Raw genomic sequence first — 20,950 nt, 5'->3', positions numbered from 1 at the left:
TTTCTTCTAAGAAGAGTCCAACATTCCAATAAGCTAAAATATTCATTTTTCTGATATAAATTTTATTGGTTTCTGTGATATACATATATATTTATACACACAGGTATATATATATACACACACACAGGTATATATATATGGTGTGTGTGTATATGTATGGTGTATATACTATATACATACACCATAAAATATATATATGTTTTGTCTATTGTTCCTGGCTCATAACTCTCATAGTTACAGTCTTTGCTGTCATCCTAGGGTGGCTCCGGCCTCAGGAGCAGGCTTTCCCTGGAGGGACTCCAATTTTCCCTTGCCTTTCTGGCTTGGAGCTGGCCGTAAAGAAATGATCTGACCTACCTTATCTAACTGTAGGTCATAAGACCCTCATTGCAGAAGGAGTCCTGCCACAAACCTGAGAGAAAGGAAGGCTGCACAGAGAGGCTAAGAAGAGTCTGAACAGATAGGCTTTGCTGGGTTTTCCCACTCAGCCTATTAGTATTACATCACAGCCTTTTTGTCCAATCACATTCCCCCATGGTTGTCCAAGCTTCAATTATGCCTTTCCAATGAGGTCTCCTTCAAAAGCCCAAGAGGATGGAGTTTGGAGAGCTTCCAGGTAACTGAACAGGTGGAGGTTCCTGGAGGGTGACCTGCTGGGGAGGGCATAAAAGCTCTCCACCCCTTCCCCCATACCTCACCCTATGCTTCTCCTCATCAGTATCCTTTTAAATCTCCTTTATCATAAGCCAGTAAATATAAGTACCTGTTTCCTTGAGTTCTGTGAGCTGCTCTAGCAAACTGATCAAACCCAAAGAGGCATAAGAACCCCAATTTTAAGATGATTGGTCATTAGTTCTAGAGGCTTGGACTTGAGATGGTGTCTGAAGGGGGGCAGCCTTGTGGGACTGAGCCCTCAACCTGTGGGATCTGATGCTATCACCAAATGGACAGCGTCAGAATCAAATACACTGGAGGACACCCAGCTGGTGAACGGATTGCCTGCTTGGTGCACAAGGTTGTGGAAAGCAGGAGAAGACCACACACATTTGGTCACAGAATTATTCTGGGTTGACTGTTGTGGTGTGAGAAGAGAAAAAACAGTTTGAGTTTTTTCCACACTCAACTTCCATGAAGACAAAGAGTGATTAATACAGAAGAATGATGCACAGAACTGAAGTCCCTCATATGCTGATCTCAGATTACAGTATGCTTCCCTTGGCCTGTGAAACTAACGACTGTCTTAAGTTGAAGCTTATACGTTCCCTTTCCACATCAAACTCTACATTTAAAACTCCGTATATGTCCTCATGTTCCCTCTTATCCTGATCACCATAAATAATACTAAATTTGGGTTGAATTATTTAGCATTTTTACTATTTCATAAAGATCTTACATTTATCAAGAAGCTAAAGTATTTCCATCTGTTAATTTCCTTCCTGCTTAAGAAAATTTCCTACATTTTATTACCATTTGCAGGAGTCCTTAATACTCAGCCTCCTAATTCTGATTTTTCAGCTGCAATTACTTATCTCTACCTCTCTTTAATCCTCAAATCAGAGTGAAGCAACCTAACAAGGTCACCAAACATTTGGAGCTGTGGATTCCCGAAGCTAGTCTGCAATTCAATCTAGCTCTATGTTAATTCCAAGGGGTCTTTTAAAATTCTTGAAACAAGATTTTAATTACTAAAAAAAAAAAAAAAGAGCATCCTCTCTCCTAAATGAGGGTTAGCAAATGATCCTGATGAAACCCTCCCCCCACCTTTTAACTGTTAAATTCAAGAGTTAAGACTAGAAATATGAAGATTCTTCCCAAACTATTTTAGGGCTGGAAGCATATGTTAAACCAACCAAATCAAATTATCTTTAGAATCAAAGTCTAAGTCATGTTTGCTCTAAAAGGCAAAAAAAAAAAAAAGAAGAAAAAAAAAAGTAGTAGGCCCAAAGGACCACATGAAAGCTATTGGTGCCTGGTCATCTGAGCTTCAAGATTTTCTAAGCCAGGAGCCTGACTTAGCCACTAGCTCAATGTTGTGTGGGGTCACACCTGCCTCCCCCAGGCTGGCACAAACTACGTGGAGAATTCCTTTGAGGACTTTCTGGTAAGTAACCATATTAAGGCTCCCAACAAACAGCCTTACATCTGATTGATCCTGAGCTATGCTTCTCAAAATAACTTGTTCCCTTGGAGCCTGGGTAATTACGTGCAAGATGTGGCTCTGTGACAGGGCAGACCCAACTGTTGCTCAGTTTTAGGCAGCAGCAGCAGCATTTATTGTACTTTTCTCATTCTCTTAAGGATGAATTCAAGCCAAAAGAAAAGCACACTGATGATTCTGCCCTCAACCCATCCGGCAACTGGGGAAGCAGCTTGTACTACACAGACAGCAAAATAAATATTCTTTAATTTAAGTTCACCATACTGCTACTATTTTCAGGGACCCAAATAAATGGCTGCCTACACACAAAGATGCAAGCATTCATTTAGAATGAAACAGCTCTCTGTAATACACCCTATTCTCTGCATCGTTGTCCCAGACCAGAGAACAATTCTAAGTAAGGAACAGCCCACAGTCAGGTACATCTATAGCTTTCCCCTACATATGGGGAAAACTCTGATTAACATAAGCAACAAAAACAGAGAAACTGGGCATTTCCAACGTTCCTGCCAACTCCACACCGGAGGGAACCAAGCTGGGATTTCCTCCACCAAGAGTTCTTCCCCAGGGATCCCGCTGACTGGCATTCAGGAAAATGGGTAATAAAGACTGGACATCCGGAACCATTTCAGACCATAGCACATTAAAGTATAAAATACATAAACAGATGCTTCTAGACTACAGCATAAAGTGAGCTAGTAGGCACTTGGCAAAATGCACACACTTGTTTTCTCCAGGTTGTGACTTTTTTAATATTTAAAAATTTCTAATTTAAAAATGTAATATTTCCTAAATATGCTATAATAAACAGGTATTTCCTACGCGATTATTTAAATACATATCTTTAAACAATAGTTTAGGAGAGCATAAACATTCATTAGCCTAGATTTGTAAGTTATTTTCTTTGCCTTTCCCTAGTTGTCTGTAATGATGCTGGCTAGCTTTACTTCACTAATCCTCCACATTCCTAACGGAGGGGGACGAAAACTACGTAACTGGATCCAATCCAGCAATCCGAGAGTTCTGATGTTAATTGCTCAATGAAGTGCTACTTCAAGACTTTTTTACAGCTTCACATTCAAATCCCTATTTTGACATCACATTTTAAAATCCTACTGGAAAGGGTACACACTGCCCAATCCTAGGACTGCAGAATAGAAATCCTTTAAAGTCCTTAATATCCAGTTACCCCGATAGCAGTTACAGCAATAGAACTCACCGTCACACATCAGGCATTTCTGACACGATTTTTCCTGCTTCCCTACCAAGTCCTTAAAGGCCTCTCAGGGTGACAGCCCTACCTGTGTCTCATTATAGAAATGAGGGAACAAGTTCTATTCAACATGATTTGTCACACGGTAAATACATTTGTCACCATTTCATGGCTAGATTTTCAAGTGCATAAACACGGAAATAAATTCTTATAATTTTCAGAAAAGACATACTGTCAGAAGAACAAATCTACAGACAGGACTTTAGTAACTGGTTCAGATCTTTAAATACGGTTTAGCTCTTAGTTTTGCAGATGTGTAAAATAAAAGTCATTAATGCCTGGCCCATATTAATATCAAATTGTCTAAAGTGTAAGTATATATGATATTTATAAAACCATATACATAGCATATGTATATACAAAATACAAAACCAAAAGTGTAACAGCAACCCCCATTTCAGAGGGCAACCTGGCCCGCAGAAGGACTCAGCCGGGCTGGTGACCCCACAGCCCTCCAGTCACAGGGCTCACTTTCACGGTGTTCTACAAAGCTTGGTCTTCTATAAGATTTATGAATTAAAAGATTCAGAATTACTAGATTATGTATGAGATATATATACATATATCTCAAAGTATTAAAAATCTCACTTCACCAATGTTTACATTTCTAAAGTTCCAGAAATAGGCCAGCACTTTCAGAAAAGGCATTACTACCCGATGTATAAATTACTTGGGGAAAAAAAAAAATCACTCGGGTGTCAACATGATTTTAACCTTCCATGAGGCTGCCTGTGTATATCCTCAGAACAGGGTGACCCAAGTTTGTAGTCTAAACTGGGCCACTTCTGAGAGGCAAAGGAGGTGCTATTTATAATTCCTCTGGGACAAAAGCCACAAACTGGGATTGTCCTGGACAAACCTGGAGGTAGGGTCACCCTACCTCTGAAATTACTCCAACCACCGTGGTCTGTTCATTTCATAAGGAACAAAGGTCCAGAGATGAAGTGACTTGCCCAAGGTCACCGGCTACCGTGCTGCTCCTCAGACCATCTCTCATCTTTCAGGGTTAAAACGAAATCCCTCCAGCACTTTTCTGGGGCTACCCAGAACATTCCCAGGTATGTGGGAATTCACATCTCTAGCAGGGCAGGGGCCTGCTGTGTCTAAATAAATTCCCCGGAAGCAATCTTGGCAAGACGGCCCCTAAAAATAACCTTTGCCAGTCTTGGCAAGACGGCCCCTAAAAATAACCTTTCCCAAAGAACCTTTGCAATGTCTGTTCTGCTCCTTCCTCTGGCTGTACTCTGGGGGAGGTGGAGGAAATACAGATGCAGAAGTATCAAATTCAGCATCCTCAGACATTGTCCCCACCTCCTGTCTCAAAGTCAGGCTTATCACTCGAAGCAGTAACAGCAATGGTCAGTGGAGCAAAGAGAGGACTCGTCTCAATAAACCTGATGGGGATGAGGGTCAGTTTATAAGATCAGGTGCAGTACGAGGAGAGGGGCATGCCTCACACACAGTAAACACCCTACCAGTACTGACTTCACACCTGGGCACTGTGGAGAGCCACCCACATATACAGGCCTCCCCATCTTCCGCTGAGCCTGAAATTCACTGGAATTAGACAACAGGGTTATTGTCTCAGAAAAGTCGCCTTTAAAAATATCAGTGACAATTAGCCAGGTGTGGTGGTGCACACCTGTAATCCCAGTGACTCGGGAGGCTGAGGCAGGAGAATGGCCTGAATCCAGGAGGCGGAAGTTGCAATGAGCCAAGATGGTACCACTGCACTTCAGTCTGGGCTATAGAGAGAGACTCCGTCTCAAAAATAAAATAAATAAAATAATAAAATAAAAATATCAGTGATCCCTAGAAAGGCAGGTCTTGGGAATCTTTCATTTTTAGGCATAGACAATGATGACAGTTAAGTGCATGAAAAACCACAAGGAGAATGTGGGGTCTGCGGGTGGTGTGGAGGTGGAGCAGGCCTAGGTGGCCAGAGGCAGCGGCAGGAAGTAGGGGGCCTCGGGAAAGAGGATTTTGAAACATGGTAAAGCAACAAGCAGGTACTCATCAGCCTACTTCACAGTTTTACTTCATGCCAGTTTCTTTCATAGTAAAGTATTTATTAACCATTCAACCTTATTTTCCTTTTAGTCATCACCTATTCATGAAGCTTGGTTTTTCCTTGGCCTATTGGGTACAGAGAAATTCATTATATTCTCTCTGCTTTGGGGTGTGTTTAAAATTTCCCATAATAAAACATTAAATAAATAAACAGGATTTTTAAAAATGTAAAGTGAGTTCTCAGTACTGCCATTTCAAAACGTGCTAGGCTCAGTCCCCGTGGAGCTCTGATCTGAGAGGGCATTCCTGTAGATAAAGACACGGCACCCACAGGAGGATAACTCTAATCTATGCTCCTACCTCTGAAAGTCTCATTTTCTAGTTCCAAAAGGGAGTTGACTCAGTATCTCAGTCATCCTGAACTCTGGCTTCTTTTGGAAGTGTGTCAGACATACCAGCATTCACTCTGATAATGTGCCCTTCACGGCATGGCCCCTAAAACTCTTGAGAGGTTTAGCTGATTCTCCTGTGGCCCCTTCTCTCCTATTTTGGTATTTCTGTTGGACAATGCAACTCCTAAAGATTGACTTGGGGAAAATCTTGGAATGACAATATGGACCATGCCTCAAAATTCCGTTTTCTCACTGTTATCAGACAGTCCCAGTTGTACCAGTTTAGAAATTTTAAAAAATCACACACACACACATGCCCGTCCACAAAGACAAGAGGTTTGTAAGTGGAAAATCAGAAATACTGAATCCCAGGCTTCTGCTCTGGGTTGGTTACGAATCCGAGCAGAAAGCAACAAAAACAGATAAAGTTTAGTGATAAAAATCAAGACCCTTACAGTTAAGCAGCCTGGATCTGAAATCCAGCTCTACCACTTGCAGACCAAAAATATGCAATAAAATAATGAGTATCTCCATATTTATAAAATTTCAATTATAAGAGAGAACTATTTCTACATAAATTAGACAAAATTCTGTGTGCATTTTCCAGCTACCACTTCCCCACCCTCAGCCACTGCTGGGCAACTCACTTAACTTGCTTAGCTAAAATAGTGAAGATAATATTCACCTTTCAAGATCGTTGTGAAGATCCAGTAAATCACATATAAGGTTAAAACAGTGCCTAGAATTTCTCAATAATAGCTGTTTCTCTGTCTTATTCAGCAAATCATTTGGGATACTAGGAATAATATGTGAAAATCTCTCATTTTTTAATTCACTGGTAAAAATCCGTATATTATCACTTTTACTATCTGATTGCAGTATTTTTTGGTTTTAGTGTTAGACTGAAAAAAATTACAACATCCTCTGCTCCAAATTCTAACATGAAAGACCAAAGTATGCAATGAAATAATCAGCCACTTCATATTACATAAAATTACAATAACAGAATAGAAATATTACAGTCTATAAAACACAAAACACATGGTTTGTATTTTTCTAATCTGATCACCTGAATACCTGCCTCCCCTCAAAAATGTGTTTGTTTCAAAACAGAAAAATATCACCCTCTACGCATAATCTCTAAGTGGATTACAGTTTTCTATATGTCTTTTACTATTTTCATGACTGTTCTTTTCTGACACCCAAAACAGCTATAATATGCTTTAAAACCTTAAAACAAAACATCTAAATGAGAACAATAATTCATTTCCTTAATTCTATAAATGATACAACTGAAAAAGGAAGTCCCATCTTGGAGTTAAATTCTACATTATGTTATTTTTTTTTTCAGGCATCTTACAAATGTTCAATAAAGCCTTCTTTAGCAAAGCCTATCACTGACCATTCTGAGTGCAGAAAAATTTTATGTCACAGACTTGAGCACACCACCATAAGTACGTTCATACAGTTTTTTGCTTCCTTTGAAAATATAACTTGTCTGCGCCGGGTGTGGTGGCTCACGCCTATAATCCCAGCACTTTGGGAGGCCATGGCGGGTGGATTACCTGAGGTCAGGAGCTCAAGACCAGCCTGACCAACATGGTGAAACCCCATCTCTACTAAAAAAAACAAAAAAAAACAAAAAAAAAAACAAAAATTAGCCAGGCATGGTGTCCCAGCTACTCAGAAAGCTGAGGCAGGAGAATCGCTTGAACCTGGGAGGTGAAAGTTGCATTGAGCTAAGATCGTGCCATTGCACTCCAGCCTGGGTGACAGAGCAAGACTCTGTCTCAAAAAAAAAAAAACAAAGAACGAACTTGTTTCACGAGCTAAAAGATACTGCATTCCATAGCACCAAAGTGCTGGTTTCTGTTCCAGTAACTAAACAAACTTAAATGCCAAATTCAGGGTTGACTGGCAAAGTTCCAGTAGAATACCAAGGTGAGATTTCTCCAGAAAGAAAATCAAAGACATCTTGACAGCTGAAGTGGTTCCAAGTTGTCTAATACATGATGTTTTCATCCAGAAAAGCAAGACTTCCACCTTCGTTCCCATCACCACTTCCTCTAGGAGTCCTCTATTCTTAGCTCACTTTAGTGCCATTTGGGTAGATCCCCTTCCACTTACCCCCTCAGAGTTACACCCATTGCTATATGTAGATAACTTCCACACCTAAATCTCCAGCCTTTTCTCCTTTTATTTATTGGATATCAAGCCCTCAATCCAAATTCCCCATTTCTCTTTTCTCAAGACAGGGGTCTTGCTCTGTTGCCCAGGCTGGAGTACAATGATGTAATCCATGGCTCACTGCAGCCTCAACCCCCCCTGGCTCAATCCATCCTCCTGCCTCAGCCTCCTGAGTAGTTGGGCATACAGGCACACACCAACACACCTGGCTGATTTTGTATTTTTGTAGAGACAGGGTTTCACCAGGTTGCTGTACCTGGCTTCAAATCCCACATTTTTAACTTCTACACAACTCAAGAGCCCCTTTACTTTTACAAATGAATACCAAAGACATTGGAGATAAGCCTAGAAATGATTAGAATTCAGTTTTACAGCCTGGCTATCTTATGGTATTGGTCAAGGGCCTCAAATATAGTGGGACAACAATGGCTGGGCACGGTGGCTCACACCTGTAATCCTAGCACTTTGGGAGGCCGAGGCAGGCGGATCACAAGGTCAAGATCGAGACCATCCTGGCCAACACGGTGAAACCCCATCTCTACTAAAAATACAAAAATCAGCTGGGCACGGTGGTGCACACCTGTAGTCCCAGCTACTTGGGAGGCTGAGGCAGGAGAATCGCTCGAACCCAGGAGGCGGAGGTCGCAATGAGCTGAGATCGTACCAGCCTGGCGACAGAGTAAGACTCTGTCTCAAAAAAAAAAAAAAAAAAAAAATAGTGGGATAACAGCAGTAAAGTTGTTTGAGTTGAAATAAAGAGACTGTAATTTTTGGAGGTAAAAATGGTCAGCATCAAGTATTTCATATGGTTCTATCTTACATATAAATTATCTTAAAATCCTCATAAACAGCAATGAGATTACCTACCTTCTAAAAGTAATTGTCATCTTCACATCTTGTTTGACTATCACAAAATAACTTAAAGACTCTACATGACTTTAGAAGATAGGATTTCTTGATTTGTCTTTGCAATCTCAATTATAACTATCTACGCAAAACGCAATCATAGCTTCATATTAAATACTGCTCCCATTCCCCCAAAACAATCTTTTTTTTTTTTTTTTTTTTTTTTTTTTTGAGACAGTGTCTTGCTCTGTCACTCAAGCTGGAGTGCAGTGGCGTGATCTCACTGCACTCCAGCTGTTAGTGCAGCTCACTCACTCCAGTTCCCGTGAGTCCCCTGCCACAGCCTCCTGAGTAGCTGGGATTACAGGCACACACCACCACACCCTGCTAATTCTTGTATTTTCAGTAGAGATGAGGTTTTACACATTGATCAGGCTGGTCTCGAATTCCTGACCTCAGGTGATCCGCCTGCCTTGGCCTCCCAAAGGGCTGGGATTACAGGCTTAAGCCACTGCGCCTGGCCCCAAAACAATCTCATATTCACCTATTTGTACATTTGGTTCTCACAATCACTAATAAAATACAGGTCTTTTCTAAGATAGCATGGCTTTTTGTGAGAAGGTTGTAATGGATACTAATAAGAATCTATTTTCAGTGTAGAGTAATTTCTAAAGACTATGACCAACACATTTACCCCCTAGCAAAAACAAATAAGACAGATCAAAGTTATGCCAACTTCTTGGACTAGGACTTGGCATGTATGAAGACTGCATATGCCAGTTCTTTCCCAGGACCACAGAATCACTTGCGATCTTGTCTCCATTTTCCAATTCCACCACTGTGAAACACACTGCACCTTCAAAAAAATTTTCCCCCATGTTTTCTATACAAAAACAAATTTAAATTTATACTTCTCTGAATCATAAATGAACTTGGAATTTTCTTTATTAAGTGGGTAAAGGTTTTCAATCGGGGGGGGGGAACTCATTTCAAGTCAAATTCAGGTTACCAGAACTTTTTCTCATAAGTATGGTGACAAATTTTATTATGATATACATAAATCTGTATAATCATCTTTTCAAGTCCAAAAGCTCTAAATTCCAATTATTTACTTTTTTTTTTTTTTTTTTTAAGACATAGCCCATCTCTTAACTTTTTTTTTTTTTTTTTTTTGAGACAGTCTTACTGTCTCCCAGGCTGGGGTGCAGTGGCATGATCTTGGCTCACTGCAGCCTCCGCCTCCCGGATTCAAGCGATTCTCATGCCTCAGCCACCCAAATACCTGGGATTACGGGTGAGCATCACCACACCCAGCCAATTTTTTTTTTTTTTTTTGCATTTTTAGTATAGACTGGGTTTTGCCGTGTTGGCCAGGCTGGCCTCAAACTCCTGGCCTCATGTGATCCACCTGCCTCGGCCTCCCAAAGGGCTGGGATTACAGACACTGTGCCCGGCCTGAACATTTTTTAATGAAAAGCTTATTCCTCACTCTGTAACCCAGAGCTGAGTGCAGTGGTGCCACGATAGCTCACTGCAGCCTCCAACTTCTGAGCTCAAGCGATCCTCTCACTTCAGCCTCCCAAGCAGCTAGAACTACAAGCACACACCACCACACTTGCTAATTTTTAAATTTTTTATAGAGACAAGTTCTTTCTATGTTGCCCAGGCCAGTCTCTAACTCCTAGCTTCAAGAGACAGCCTTGCCTCAGCCTCCCAAAGTGCTGGGAATACAGACATGAGCCACCACGCCGGGCCTCAACAGCTCAGACTTACAACAAAAATCAAGTCAGGGAACTCTTTTTGGAGACTTGAGAAAATACTTCAAGAGAACATTTTTTAAAAGCATTAAATGAGTATGAGTTGGGAGTTAACATATTTAGAGCTCAAAAAATCATAAAGACTGTCAAAAAGCTTTTAATTGTTAAAATGAAAGATTTTTAATTAAAAAAGTAATTGTACTAAACGTTTTTTAGAAATGATTCATAATTTCTTCATTCAATAAATGTCAGTGTGGGCCGGGCGTAGTGGCTCACAGCTGTAATCCCAGCACTTTGTGAGGTCAAGGCGGGGGAATCACTTGAGGTCTGGAGTTCGAGACCAGCCTGGCCAACATGGTGAAACCCCATCTCTAATGAAAGTACAAAAAATTAGCCAGGTTGGTGGTGTATGCTTGTAATCCCAGCTACTCGGGAGGCTGAGAAAGGAGAATCGCTTGAACCCAGAAGGCGGAGGCTGCAGTGAGCCAAGATCGTGCCATTTCACTCCAGCCTAAGAAACAGAGCAAGACTTTGTCTCCAAAAAAAAAAAAAAAAAAAAAAAAAGATCAGGCACAGTGGCTCACACCTGTAATCCCAGGACTCTGGGAGGCCAAGGCAGGTGGATGACCAGAGGTCACGAGTTCAAGACCAGCCTGACCAACATGGAAACACCCCGTCTCTACTAAAAATATAAAAAATTAGCTGGGTGTGGTGGCACATGCCTGAAATCCCAGCTACTCAGGAGGCTGAGGCAAGAGAATCACTTGAAACCAGCAGGCAGAGATTGCGGTGAGCTGAGATTGTGCCATTGCACTCCAGCCTGGGCAACAAGAGTGAAATCCCGTCTCAAAAAAAAGAAGAAAAAAAAAAAAATCGAAGTGCAGACTCTGCGAGCCCAATGAGGCACAGGGACCTACAGAGAAGAGCTACTGCTCACAGCCCTTGTTGGGGAGACAAAGAGAACATCACGTGACCCCCACTCTAGCAGGCAGGCCTTCTAGCGAAGCAGCTGCAGAAGTAGGTACTACCAAGATAGGTGGAGGAGGGAGGGTCTCTGGAAGAGACAAGGGCTCATGTCAGACACTGTGACAAGCAATCAGGGACATGAGATCTTGAAAAACCCGCAGCAGGGATGCTGGGGTGGTGAACTAACAGACGACGGGGCTAGTTCAGGCCTGGCCTCACAAACCACCATAAGAGGCTTGAACTCTCTCCTGAAGGCAACGAAGAACCATAGAGACACCTGAATCTGGAAAATATCACAACCAGGCTTGTGTCTCATTAAGATCATTCTTGGCAGTGTCTTGGAGAAAAGCCAGCAGATGAGCATGACCCTTGGAAGGGTGACAAACAGGGAGGCCACCACCCTCATCTCCGCAGGGAAGGCAGAAAGTCTGAAGGCCTTGGAGCACACAGGGAAACGAAGAGGCAGGCTCCAGAGGACTCCATAGGAGGTGGTGACCCCACGGCTGTGGTGTGGGAGGGAAGGAGGCGGCAAAGGTAACACCCAGGTTTCTGGCTTGGGCACCTGGGAGAAAGACATTTCCATTCACCATGAAGGAGAACCAAGCAGGAGGGTTTTGAAACACCTATGCCTTTGAAAACACCTTCCTTACACTAGCCTGGCTGGAGCGGATGCCCCTCCTCTGTGCTTCTCACAGACCACTCCTGTCTCTTGAACCAGGCTGTAAGCTCCTTAAGGGCCATGGTGGTGTCATCAACTCTCTCTGCTGGTCCCTAGAAGGACCACAAAAATGTTTGCCAAATGAATGAAAGAATGAACAATCATGCTTGTGTTCCATTCATATTTTGCTCCTCACTAGGGTTGCAGGTAAAAACACCTTCTAGTTTTCAAACTAGAAAGCTGTGGAGATGGGAAGTGGTGTGTGTGCGTGTGTGTGTGTGTGTGTGTGCATGTGTTCAGATATGTTTGTACCAAAAATTGTCCTCAGTCTTCTTCAGAAAGGCCAAATTCTTGCCCTTAAGATTTTCCTTCCTTTGAAATGTGTCTAGCATAGTAGTTTGCAAGCTTCTCCCCCAATCTTTGCTTTCTGTTCTTTCTGGAAGACTTAGTGCCGTTCCCAGGGAAACAGCGGTAGGATTCTGACTGTCCTCCAACGCGTTCCGTGTGAACTCCTCTGCTCAGCATGGTAGCGCCCTCACCCACTCCAGAACTGCGCCTTTTCTGTAGGTGTCTCCCAGCTGCAGTAACCGACTGCGGTGCTTTCTGACAGTTTTCCGAGGCTGCATTAATTAAGTTTCCCCGCTAAGAGTTATATTCCCCTCCCACACTCCTGGAAAATCTTATGGGCTTAAGTTTCTTACCTGGTGAATGTGGCTGAAGGCCTAGGGCAACCCCAGGACACATCACGGTGTCCCAAATAGGATGTAAAGGCAAAGAGTGTTTTTTGTGCCTCAGAACTCCTGCACCTGTGATTCTCCGTAGCAAACCACATGTATATTTATTACAGTCCCTCTGGGTACAGAGGTTTCTTAGTGCCACACAAGACTCTGCCTTTAACCTCTTCCTTGACACTTCTGCCCATTAAGAACTTCCTCTGGCTCTCAAAGACTATCTACAACTCCACCTCTCCCTCCCAGCAATGGCCACGTGTACACCGGACTTGCCACCTCAGCACGGTGGCTCCTTTCCCTGCATGGAATAATGACACATCCTGTAAATACTTAACTTCTTATCCAGACGCAATCTCCCAGTGGATAAACAGACTCTCCTCATTAGTTTGGCTGTTGTCAATACCACTGTCTTGACATTAAAATCCAGGCGCTCTAATGGTGAGGATCATATCTACTTAATTGGATTTATACCACAGCCTACTGTGGAACAACTTGTGGTTATTTAATACTTCGTATAATCCCTCCTGATCACTCTCAAATTGATGCCTTCCTCACCATTGCTTCTAACAGCCCCCTTGTTCTAATCCCCACCACTTTATCTGTATGGTCCCATAACAGGCTTTTGCCTGGGTCCTCCAGCCTCAGGTCCTTGTCCACTCAGATTTATCCTGCCAACAACACTAGTTCTGTAGGCATGGGTCTCCCCAGCTCAAAAGACCTCCGGAGCTCTGCATGGTTTGGAGAATAAAGTCTGCACTCACCTTAGCATCCCAGGCTCTCTATAACCTGGCCCTTTTTCATGGATCCAACTTTCTAAGTTTGAATATGCATCTTTAGCATCAGGTATTATCTCCTTATCACACGTACACAAACACAGACATATCCAATACAGAGCTAAGCCACAGACATATCCAATACACAGACACATCCAATACAGAGCTAGGCTTTGGGAGACCTGAGTCCTGGTCTGGCCACCTTGGTTACTTTCTCCTTCTATACTCTTACCTTTGAACTTCTCCCATCTCTTGATGACAGGGTGAGTGCAGGGATGCCAGGGTGCTTTGACAGTGCCAAGGGTAAACACTTACTGTATTACACTTATTATTTTCTATTTTTTGAGATGGGGACTTGCTCTGTTGCCCAGGCTGGAGTGCAGTGGCACCATCACAGCTCACTGCAACCTCAAACTCCTGGGCTTAAATGATCCTCTGGCCTCACCCTCCCAAGTAGGTAGGATTACAGCTGTGCACCACCACACCTGGCTAAATTTTTTATCTTTTTGCAGAGATGGGGTCTTGTTGTGTTGCCCAGGCTGGTCTCAAACTCCTGGGCTCAAGCAATCTTCCTATCTTGGCCTCTCAAAGTGCTGGGATTACAGGCATGAGCCACTGCACCCGGCTAACTTTTATTCTTGCACTTATTATTAAACAATTTCTAGTTTAATATGCACTTATTATTAAATAATTTCTTATGTTCCAAGTGTTCCAGGGTATAAATCTTATCTTTAAAAGTACACCAGGCTGGGTGCAGTGGCTTACGCCTGTAATCCCAGCACTTTGGGAGGCCGAGGCGGGCAGATCACAAGGTCAGGAGATTGAGACCATCCTGGCTAACACAGTGAAACCCCGTCTCTACTAAAAATAAAAAAAAATTAGCCAGGCATGGTGGTACACACCTGTAATCCCAGCTACCCAGCACACGCAATCCCAGCTACTATAAGGCTGAGGCAGGAGAATTGCTTGAACCCAGGAGGCGGACGTTGCAGTGAGCTGGGATTGCACCACCGCACTCCAGCCTGGGCGACAGAGCAAGACTCTGTCTCAAAACAAAACAAAACAAAACAAAGTACACCAGAGGAGGGGGAATGGGAAGCTAGTTTTTAATGGGTACAGAGTTTGAGCGTGGGATGATGGAAAAGTTCTGGAGGCCCACAGTGGTGATGGTTGCACAATAATGTGAATAGACGTAACGCCACTGAATTGTACACTTATGATTAAAATAGTAAATTTTCTGTTATGTGTACTTCCCCACAATTTTCAAAGTATATCAAGGTCACCAAGGGCCAAATCTCATGCTCTATTATCCCTCACAAGTCTAAGCACAGTGCTGAAGAACAAATATTCGGTGCACAAGGATAACGATACCGGAACATTTACAGATCGCTTTACAATGTACAAAGCCCCTTCACCATAAAATAGTTTAACCGTTTGATCCAGACAAAAAACCCTGTGAATTAAGAAAGACAGGTATTTATCTTTATTTTCTAGGTGAAGAAATTGAGACTTGAAACATTTAGTGATTCAACTGTAGTCGGGTACCAGGCAGAGCTTCGACTCATCTGGGTCTCACGAATCTGAGAAATGTCACAAGCTTTTTGTTGATTGTTGGAACAAACAATTAGTGCCTTTTCTCCTAGGAAAAATTCATGCAAGAGTATGTGTCATTAGGCAGGAAGAGCCTTCACCTTGTGCTCTCAATCAGCAGCTGCTGCCCACAGAACAAGGGCAGGGGCAACTCGAAGGCTCCCAGGCTCCCTCTTTAATCCAGACCCCGTGGGCGGCTGCCTCTGCACACGCATCCTGCCAGGCTGCCTGACCCGACATGGCAACATGTTCGCCTAAATGCCAGACTGACAGGAGGTGCTCCAAGGTGAATCCAGCCATCTCAACTGTGAAGAGTGCAGAAGAATCTGAATTTCTTTAGGGACTATTAAAAACAATCAGAACACTTAGAAAAGTTTATCGATTATCAAGCCGTGTACCGATTATGGACATAAGGATCCTTTACGTATCGAAACATATTTCGTTTCCTTAAAAGGTCTGCTCTAGCCTCCCAGTACAGTTAAGGACAGCGCCCTGAGCTTGTGAAGATAGCAAACATATTCAGCATTGCTGCTCTGACAAGTCACCTCCCAAATAGGCTTCAGTTGAGGTACAAGCTCAATGTGTTCCTTGGTTCCAGGAGACGTTTACTTCTAGACGCCAACACTCTGAAAGTTTCAACAGTCCACTGAAGAGGTCCCAATTTACTTAGAAATTGATATCCCTAAACTGTGTTCTATATGGTAAAACATTCTCACTCCAAGAGTGTGCCTCAGCATTTCAGTGTCTTAAAATATTGTATCTGGGGCTGAGCATGGTGGCTCATATCCTTAGTATCAGCGCTTTAGGAGGCCAAGGTGGGAGAATGGCCAGGAGTTCAAGACCTGCCTGGGCAACACAGTGAGACCCTGTCTCTACAAAAAAGTTTTTAAAATAAAAAAATTAGCCATGTGTGGTGGTGCATGCCTCGACATCATGGAGGTCACTTGACCCCAGGAGGTCGAGGCTGCAGTGAGCTATTATTATGCCACTGCATTCCAGCCTGGGCAACAGAGCAAAATCTCAACTCTAAACATTATATATTATATATACAATATACATGTGTGTGTGTGTGTGTGTGTGTATATATCATATCTGTAAGACTGCAGGCAATTTTCTTCTACCCATGAGTTGTATGAAGTAAAATACTTCTTTATAGAAATAAATATTCCTAACCCTATTAACATACTCTTGTGTGTAACACACTCTTCCTAACACACTCTTGAAAGAGAAGGTAGACACGTTGAAACACCTATTCGCACTCATGCTAAACCCACTATCTTCTGGATTCCCTTCTCTTATAAAACACATCACACTTTATAAAGTCCTTCTACAGCAAGGCTTTCATTCCACATCACAGAGCAAGGATTACCATAGCCCATGAGACTCTCTGAACTGTAGATATAATTAGGCATCACATCCATTATGACACCACGGACGTCATCATGTGCTACCAGCATCTGTTGACAGATCTCATACCCAGCATATCACCGAAATGGCAAGTGTGGAGAAGGTAGCCCACAATAGAAACAATGGCATTTTAGCCTCGTCCGGTTCCAGCAGTTTGTCTCATAGGACATAAATAGAGGCCACTGCTCTGGCTGCACTGAGCTCACAGTTCCATATTATTTTACTGACTTGAGCAGGGTCTATACCAAAAGTAGAAATAGAGAATCGAGAGTAGAAATAGAGAATCTTCTAGATCTGTCCTAATGTAGGTTTTACTCCCCCCATGCATGTGCAACATTCAAACTATCTTAAGAAAAAAAAAAATTATCATGTTAAACTTTTTAACATTATTTTGGACTGGGATCTGGAAGTATGTCATTTTTACTTCAACTTTACTTAAGTAAATTTACTTGAAGTAAATCAACTTTACTTCAAGTGCTATGCAATTATAATAATACAGTCAACATGGGAATCCCAAACCTAAAATAATTAAAAGCCATATATCAAAAAAATACCGCAAATATATTAAAAGATTAAATACGGTCGAAGGGATGTCAATGTGGCCTCTGGAAACTGTCATTACCTCTATCCTGCTATTGTACTGTACTTAAAAAAAAAAAAAAAGGCAACAGAAAGCATTGTGATTAGACGATCACTTTCAAAAATGATGGGCAGACTATCCTTAGCTATTTTACAGTTCCTCATAAGAAAGCAATTTTTTAAAACAAAGACCGGGAGTTAGGGAGTTACCTTTTTTTAATCCACAAAAAGTGCAGTAATCAAAATCTGGGGAAATTCTTTTAAAAAAACACTCACTGCCAAAAATTAAGGTCACTTTTTAACTTCGTGCTGATGGATGATGCATCAGCTGGTCCAGATGATACATTCGGAATCCCCAAGCCATGTGCTTCCTTCACAATCAGTACTTTAAACAAAGGTAGACGGCTTGAAGTTTTGTTGTTTCTATTTATTACTCCCATTTTCTAAAAAAGGTAGGGATGGTAAAAGCCTTAAGAAACTCGGGGAGAGACTGAAATGCAGCTAAATTAGAGCTTTAAAATAATAATAGTAAATGGTATTTTAGGAGAGAGGGTAGACAAGAGACATCCTGATATAAAAATAGTACTTGGTTATTTGATAATTATCTCCCCTTCCAGCTAATGCTGTTTGCTGCGAGAGGAGTTTGGGATGTGTGTTCACCATCACGCTCCTATTCACCAAATACTACCGCACAATCAACTACAGAGCCCATTATACAGAGATTCCCATACACGCTATGGTCACCACAGGCTATCCATTTACAGCAGGCCCTTAGAAGGGAAATCTATCTTGCCCCACGCCCAGAAAAATAGGGGAAAAAAAGCTCAGAGCGTTTGGCTTTTACCATAAACCTCTTATCTTATGGTTGGGTTAGCAGGTCTCTGTTGTCATCCCTGACCCAAGCAGGCTCTCTGCCTAGTCAAGTAAGAGGCGGGATTAAGCCTCCTGGTGAGCATTCCCTATTTATTCTAGCCAAGAGGATCAAGAGGAAACCTTGAAATAGTGGAATGTTCCACTGGGCCCCCAGAAAGCGCCAATCAAAACGGGGAGGGAGCTTTCAGAAGCTGGCTGACTCCTTCGTCCCTGTGTGTTTACCTCAATGAACTATAAATAGAGTATGAAATAATTGTGACTATCGGTAAATGTCTAGTTTTCATACAACATCCCTCTCCAAGGAACCCAAAAGATTGAATAAATGACTTTCCATGACTCTAGAGGCTGCCCGGTGGAAACTGCAATGAAGCTGATGTTCTTTTGCTTCTTTCAATGGGGAAAAGAGAGGCTGGGGTAAAAGGACACAAACGGGCCAGGAGAGTATAACTCGGCGGCCAAGGTCACAGACTCAAGGGGTCAGGAGCAGACCAAAGACCCCTTCAGATCCTGGTCTAACGCGGGCTGGTGTGAGGAACAGAACCACATCTGTGACTCCGATGCTGCTAACACACGCGCGCGCGCACACACACACACGACGCCCAGTGTCCTGCCTGTCCCCGGACGTGTCCTCTTTCCTAAGGGGCTCCCGGGGCTGCGAGGGCACAGGACAGCACAGCCCCTCCACAAAGCGCCCTCTCGCCAGTCGCCAGGCCACGCGGCCACACGCACGGGAGCCCCGCTGGGGACCCGGCCCCACCACGCGCGCGCGGCCCGCGGGCCCCTGCTGACCTTCCTCTGCTGCTTCTCCCAGGCCGGGTCCAGGAGCAGGTCGCGGTCCCACTCCTCCTCCTGGATCATGTACTCATCCTCGTCGTACACGTAGTTGTACTGCACGCCGGGCTCTATCTGGTTCATGGCGCTCGGTTGGCCGGGGCTGCGGCGGGGCGCGAGGAGCTCGGATGCACGGGCTGACGAGCAAATGGACCCACGGAGGTGGCGGGTGGCGGGCGCGGGGTGACCTTCGCGCGACTCCTCTCGGGGCTGCACGCCTGGGCGCTGGGTCTCGGGCGAAGCACCAGCTCCGGCTGCGAGCAGCTGCCGCGCGGCTTAATAGTCGCGCCGCCCGTCACGTGGCCACCCGGCCGCGCCCCCGCCGCCACCGCCCCCAGCCCCGCCCGTAGAGGCCCAGCCAGCCCCGCCCCGAGCACGTGCGGGCTGACGGGGCGCCGGGCCCCTCCACGGTTTCCCCTGCAGCCGCCGCCCTGACGCCGCCTGCACGCCTTCCGCCGAGGCCTCCGGGAACGCGTGGGGTGCGGCCGGGCCCGAGGAGAACCACGCCTGCCACCCACGCTCTGAGAGCGGCTGGTTCGCTGCGCGGGGTCCGTCGGTGTCCCGGGTGGGTGATCGCGGGCCAGGGGAGGGCCACCCGAGAGGCTGGGTCCCTGACCACCCCAACACAGCCAAATTTTCCAAATATCATTCGGAATTCGCGTGTTCCATATATTCCCACATATTCATTGGAGATCTCCCCTCTCTCTCTCATCTCTCTCTCGTGCCTCTCTCTCCGCTCATCTGTCCCTCTCTCCCGTGTCTCTCTCTCGTCTGTCTCTCTCTCGTGTCTCTCTCTCATCTCTGTCCCCCTCTCCTGTGTCTCTCTCTCGTCTCTCTCTCGTGTCTCTCTCTCATCTCTGTCCCTCTTTCTCCCGTGTCTCTCTCATTTATCTCTCTCATCTCTGTCTCTCTTTCCCGTGTCTCTCTCTCACGTGTCTCTCTCTCTGTCTCTTGTGTCTCACTGTCTCTCGTCTGTCTCTTGTGTCTCTCTCTCTCCCGTCTCTCTCTCTCTTGTCGTCTCTCTCTCGTGTGTCTCTTTCTCTCGCTCATCTGTATCTGTCTCCTGGGTCTCTCATACCTCTCTCATCTCTGTCTCTCTCCGCACCCCCCCCCCCGCCCCGTTTCTCTTCCCCTCGCTCTCTCACACATATACATACATACAGCCCCCCATGGAGTAAAGTTTAAAAGCTACAGAATCCCCTCTTCCTTCTCTCCTCCCCACCCTCACCTGGGGAAATCAAGGCACAGGATTTGGATCCATCCTATTAAAATGTCAGGAACCAAACCAAAGGCAGGAAGTGTGAGCTCTCACCTGCCGGGCATAAATTTAAGAGAGCTGACAATGAAGGGCAAGCGGCCAGCTTCGTGTTGTATTTCCATGTTGCCCTGTGGGTTGCACTTAACGCCTTTTCATCCCACTAGTGCTGGCTAGCTGTTCCCTATCAGTTATGCCGCCAGAGGAAGCAAAATGAGGACCCTTGGGATCAGTAGGCTGAAATTTTTTAATCAAAAATGTATTGAGCAACTACTGTAAACTAGAGGTTGCCTTAGGCACCAAATGAGCTGATAGGATGCCTACCTCTAATTCGGTTTATATCTCAATTGAATAAACGTTGCTCACAGATGCTACAGAATTTTTTGTGATTCAAGGCTACTAATTTGTGGGCATGTTTCAAGTCTGAATTTATCATTGTTCCTTAGAATTTTGACATCACCCTCCGTTACTGTTTGGGGCTTTATGCAGAAAAACTAACAATTAGCAAATAGATTGCATTCACTTTTTTTTTTTTTCCGGTGACGGAGCTTTGCTCTTGTTGCCCAGGCTGGAGTGCAAGGGCACGGTCTCAGCTCACTGCAACCTCCACCTCTCGGGTTCAAGCTATTCTCCTGCCTCAGCCTCCTGGGTAGCTGGGACTACA

General features: G+C 44.1%; 1 protein-coding gene across 2 annotated transcripts in view; it reads right to left on the bottom strand.

Moving 5' to 3' along the window:
* ACTN2 (actinin alpha 2) overlaps nt 1-19,293 on the bottom strand; it is a 79,151-nt gene extending 59,858 nt beyond the window's left edge. For both annotated transcript variants that reach the window (XM_007989887.3, XM_007989885.3), the window contains exon 1: nt 18,990-19,293. In XM_007989887.3, the coding sequence (XP_007988078.1) occupies nt 18,990-19,115 (126 nt within the window). In that variant the 5' untranslated portion in view covers nt 19,116-19,293. The remainder of the gene's footprint in view (nt 1-18,989) is intronic.
* Between the last annotated feature and the right edge of the window lie 1,657 nt (nt 19,294-20,950).

The sequence above is a fragment of the Chlorocebus sabaeus genome, chromosome 25 (assembly GCF_047675955.1).
Source record: "Chlorocebus sabaeus isolate Y175 chromosome 25, mChlSab1.0.hap1, whole genome shotgun sequence".
NCBI classification, from domain to species: domain Eukaryota; kingdom Metazoa; phylum Chordata; class Mammalia; order Primates; family Cercopithecidae; genus Chlorocebus; species Chlorocebus sabaeus.
Note: the sequence above shows the minus strand (reverse complement) of the source record. Positions and strands in the feature narration are given on the sequence as shown.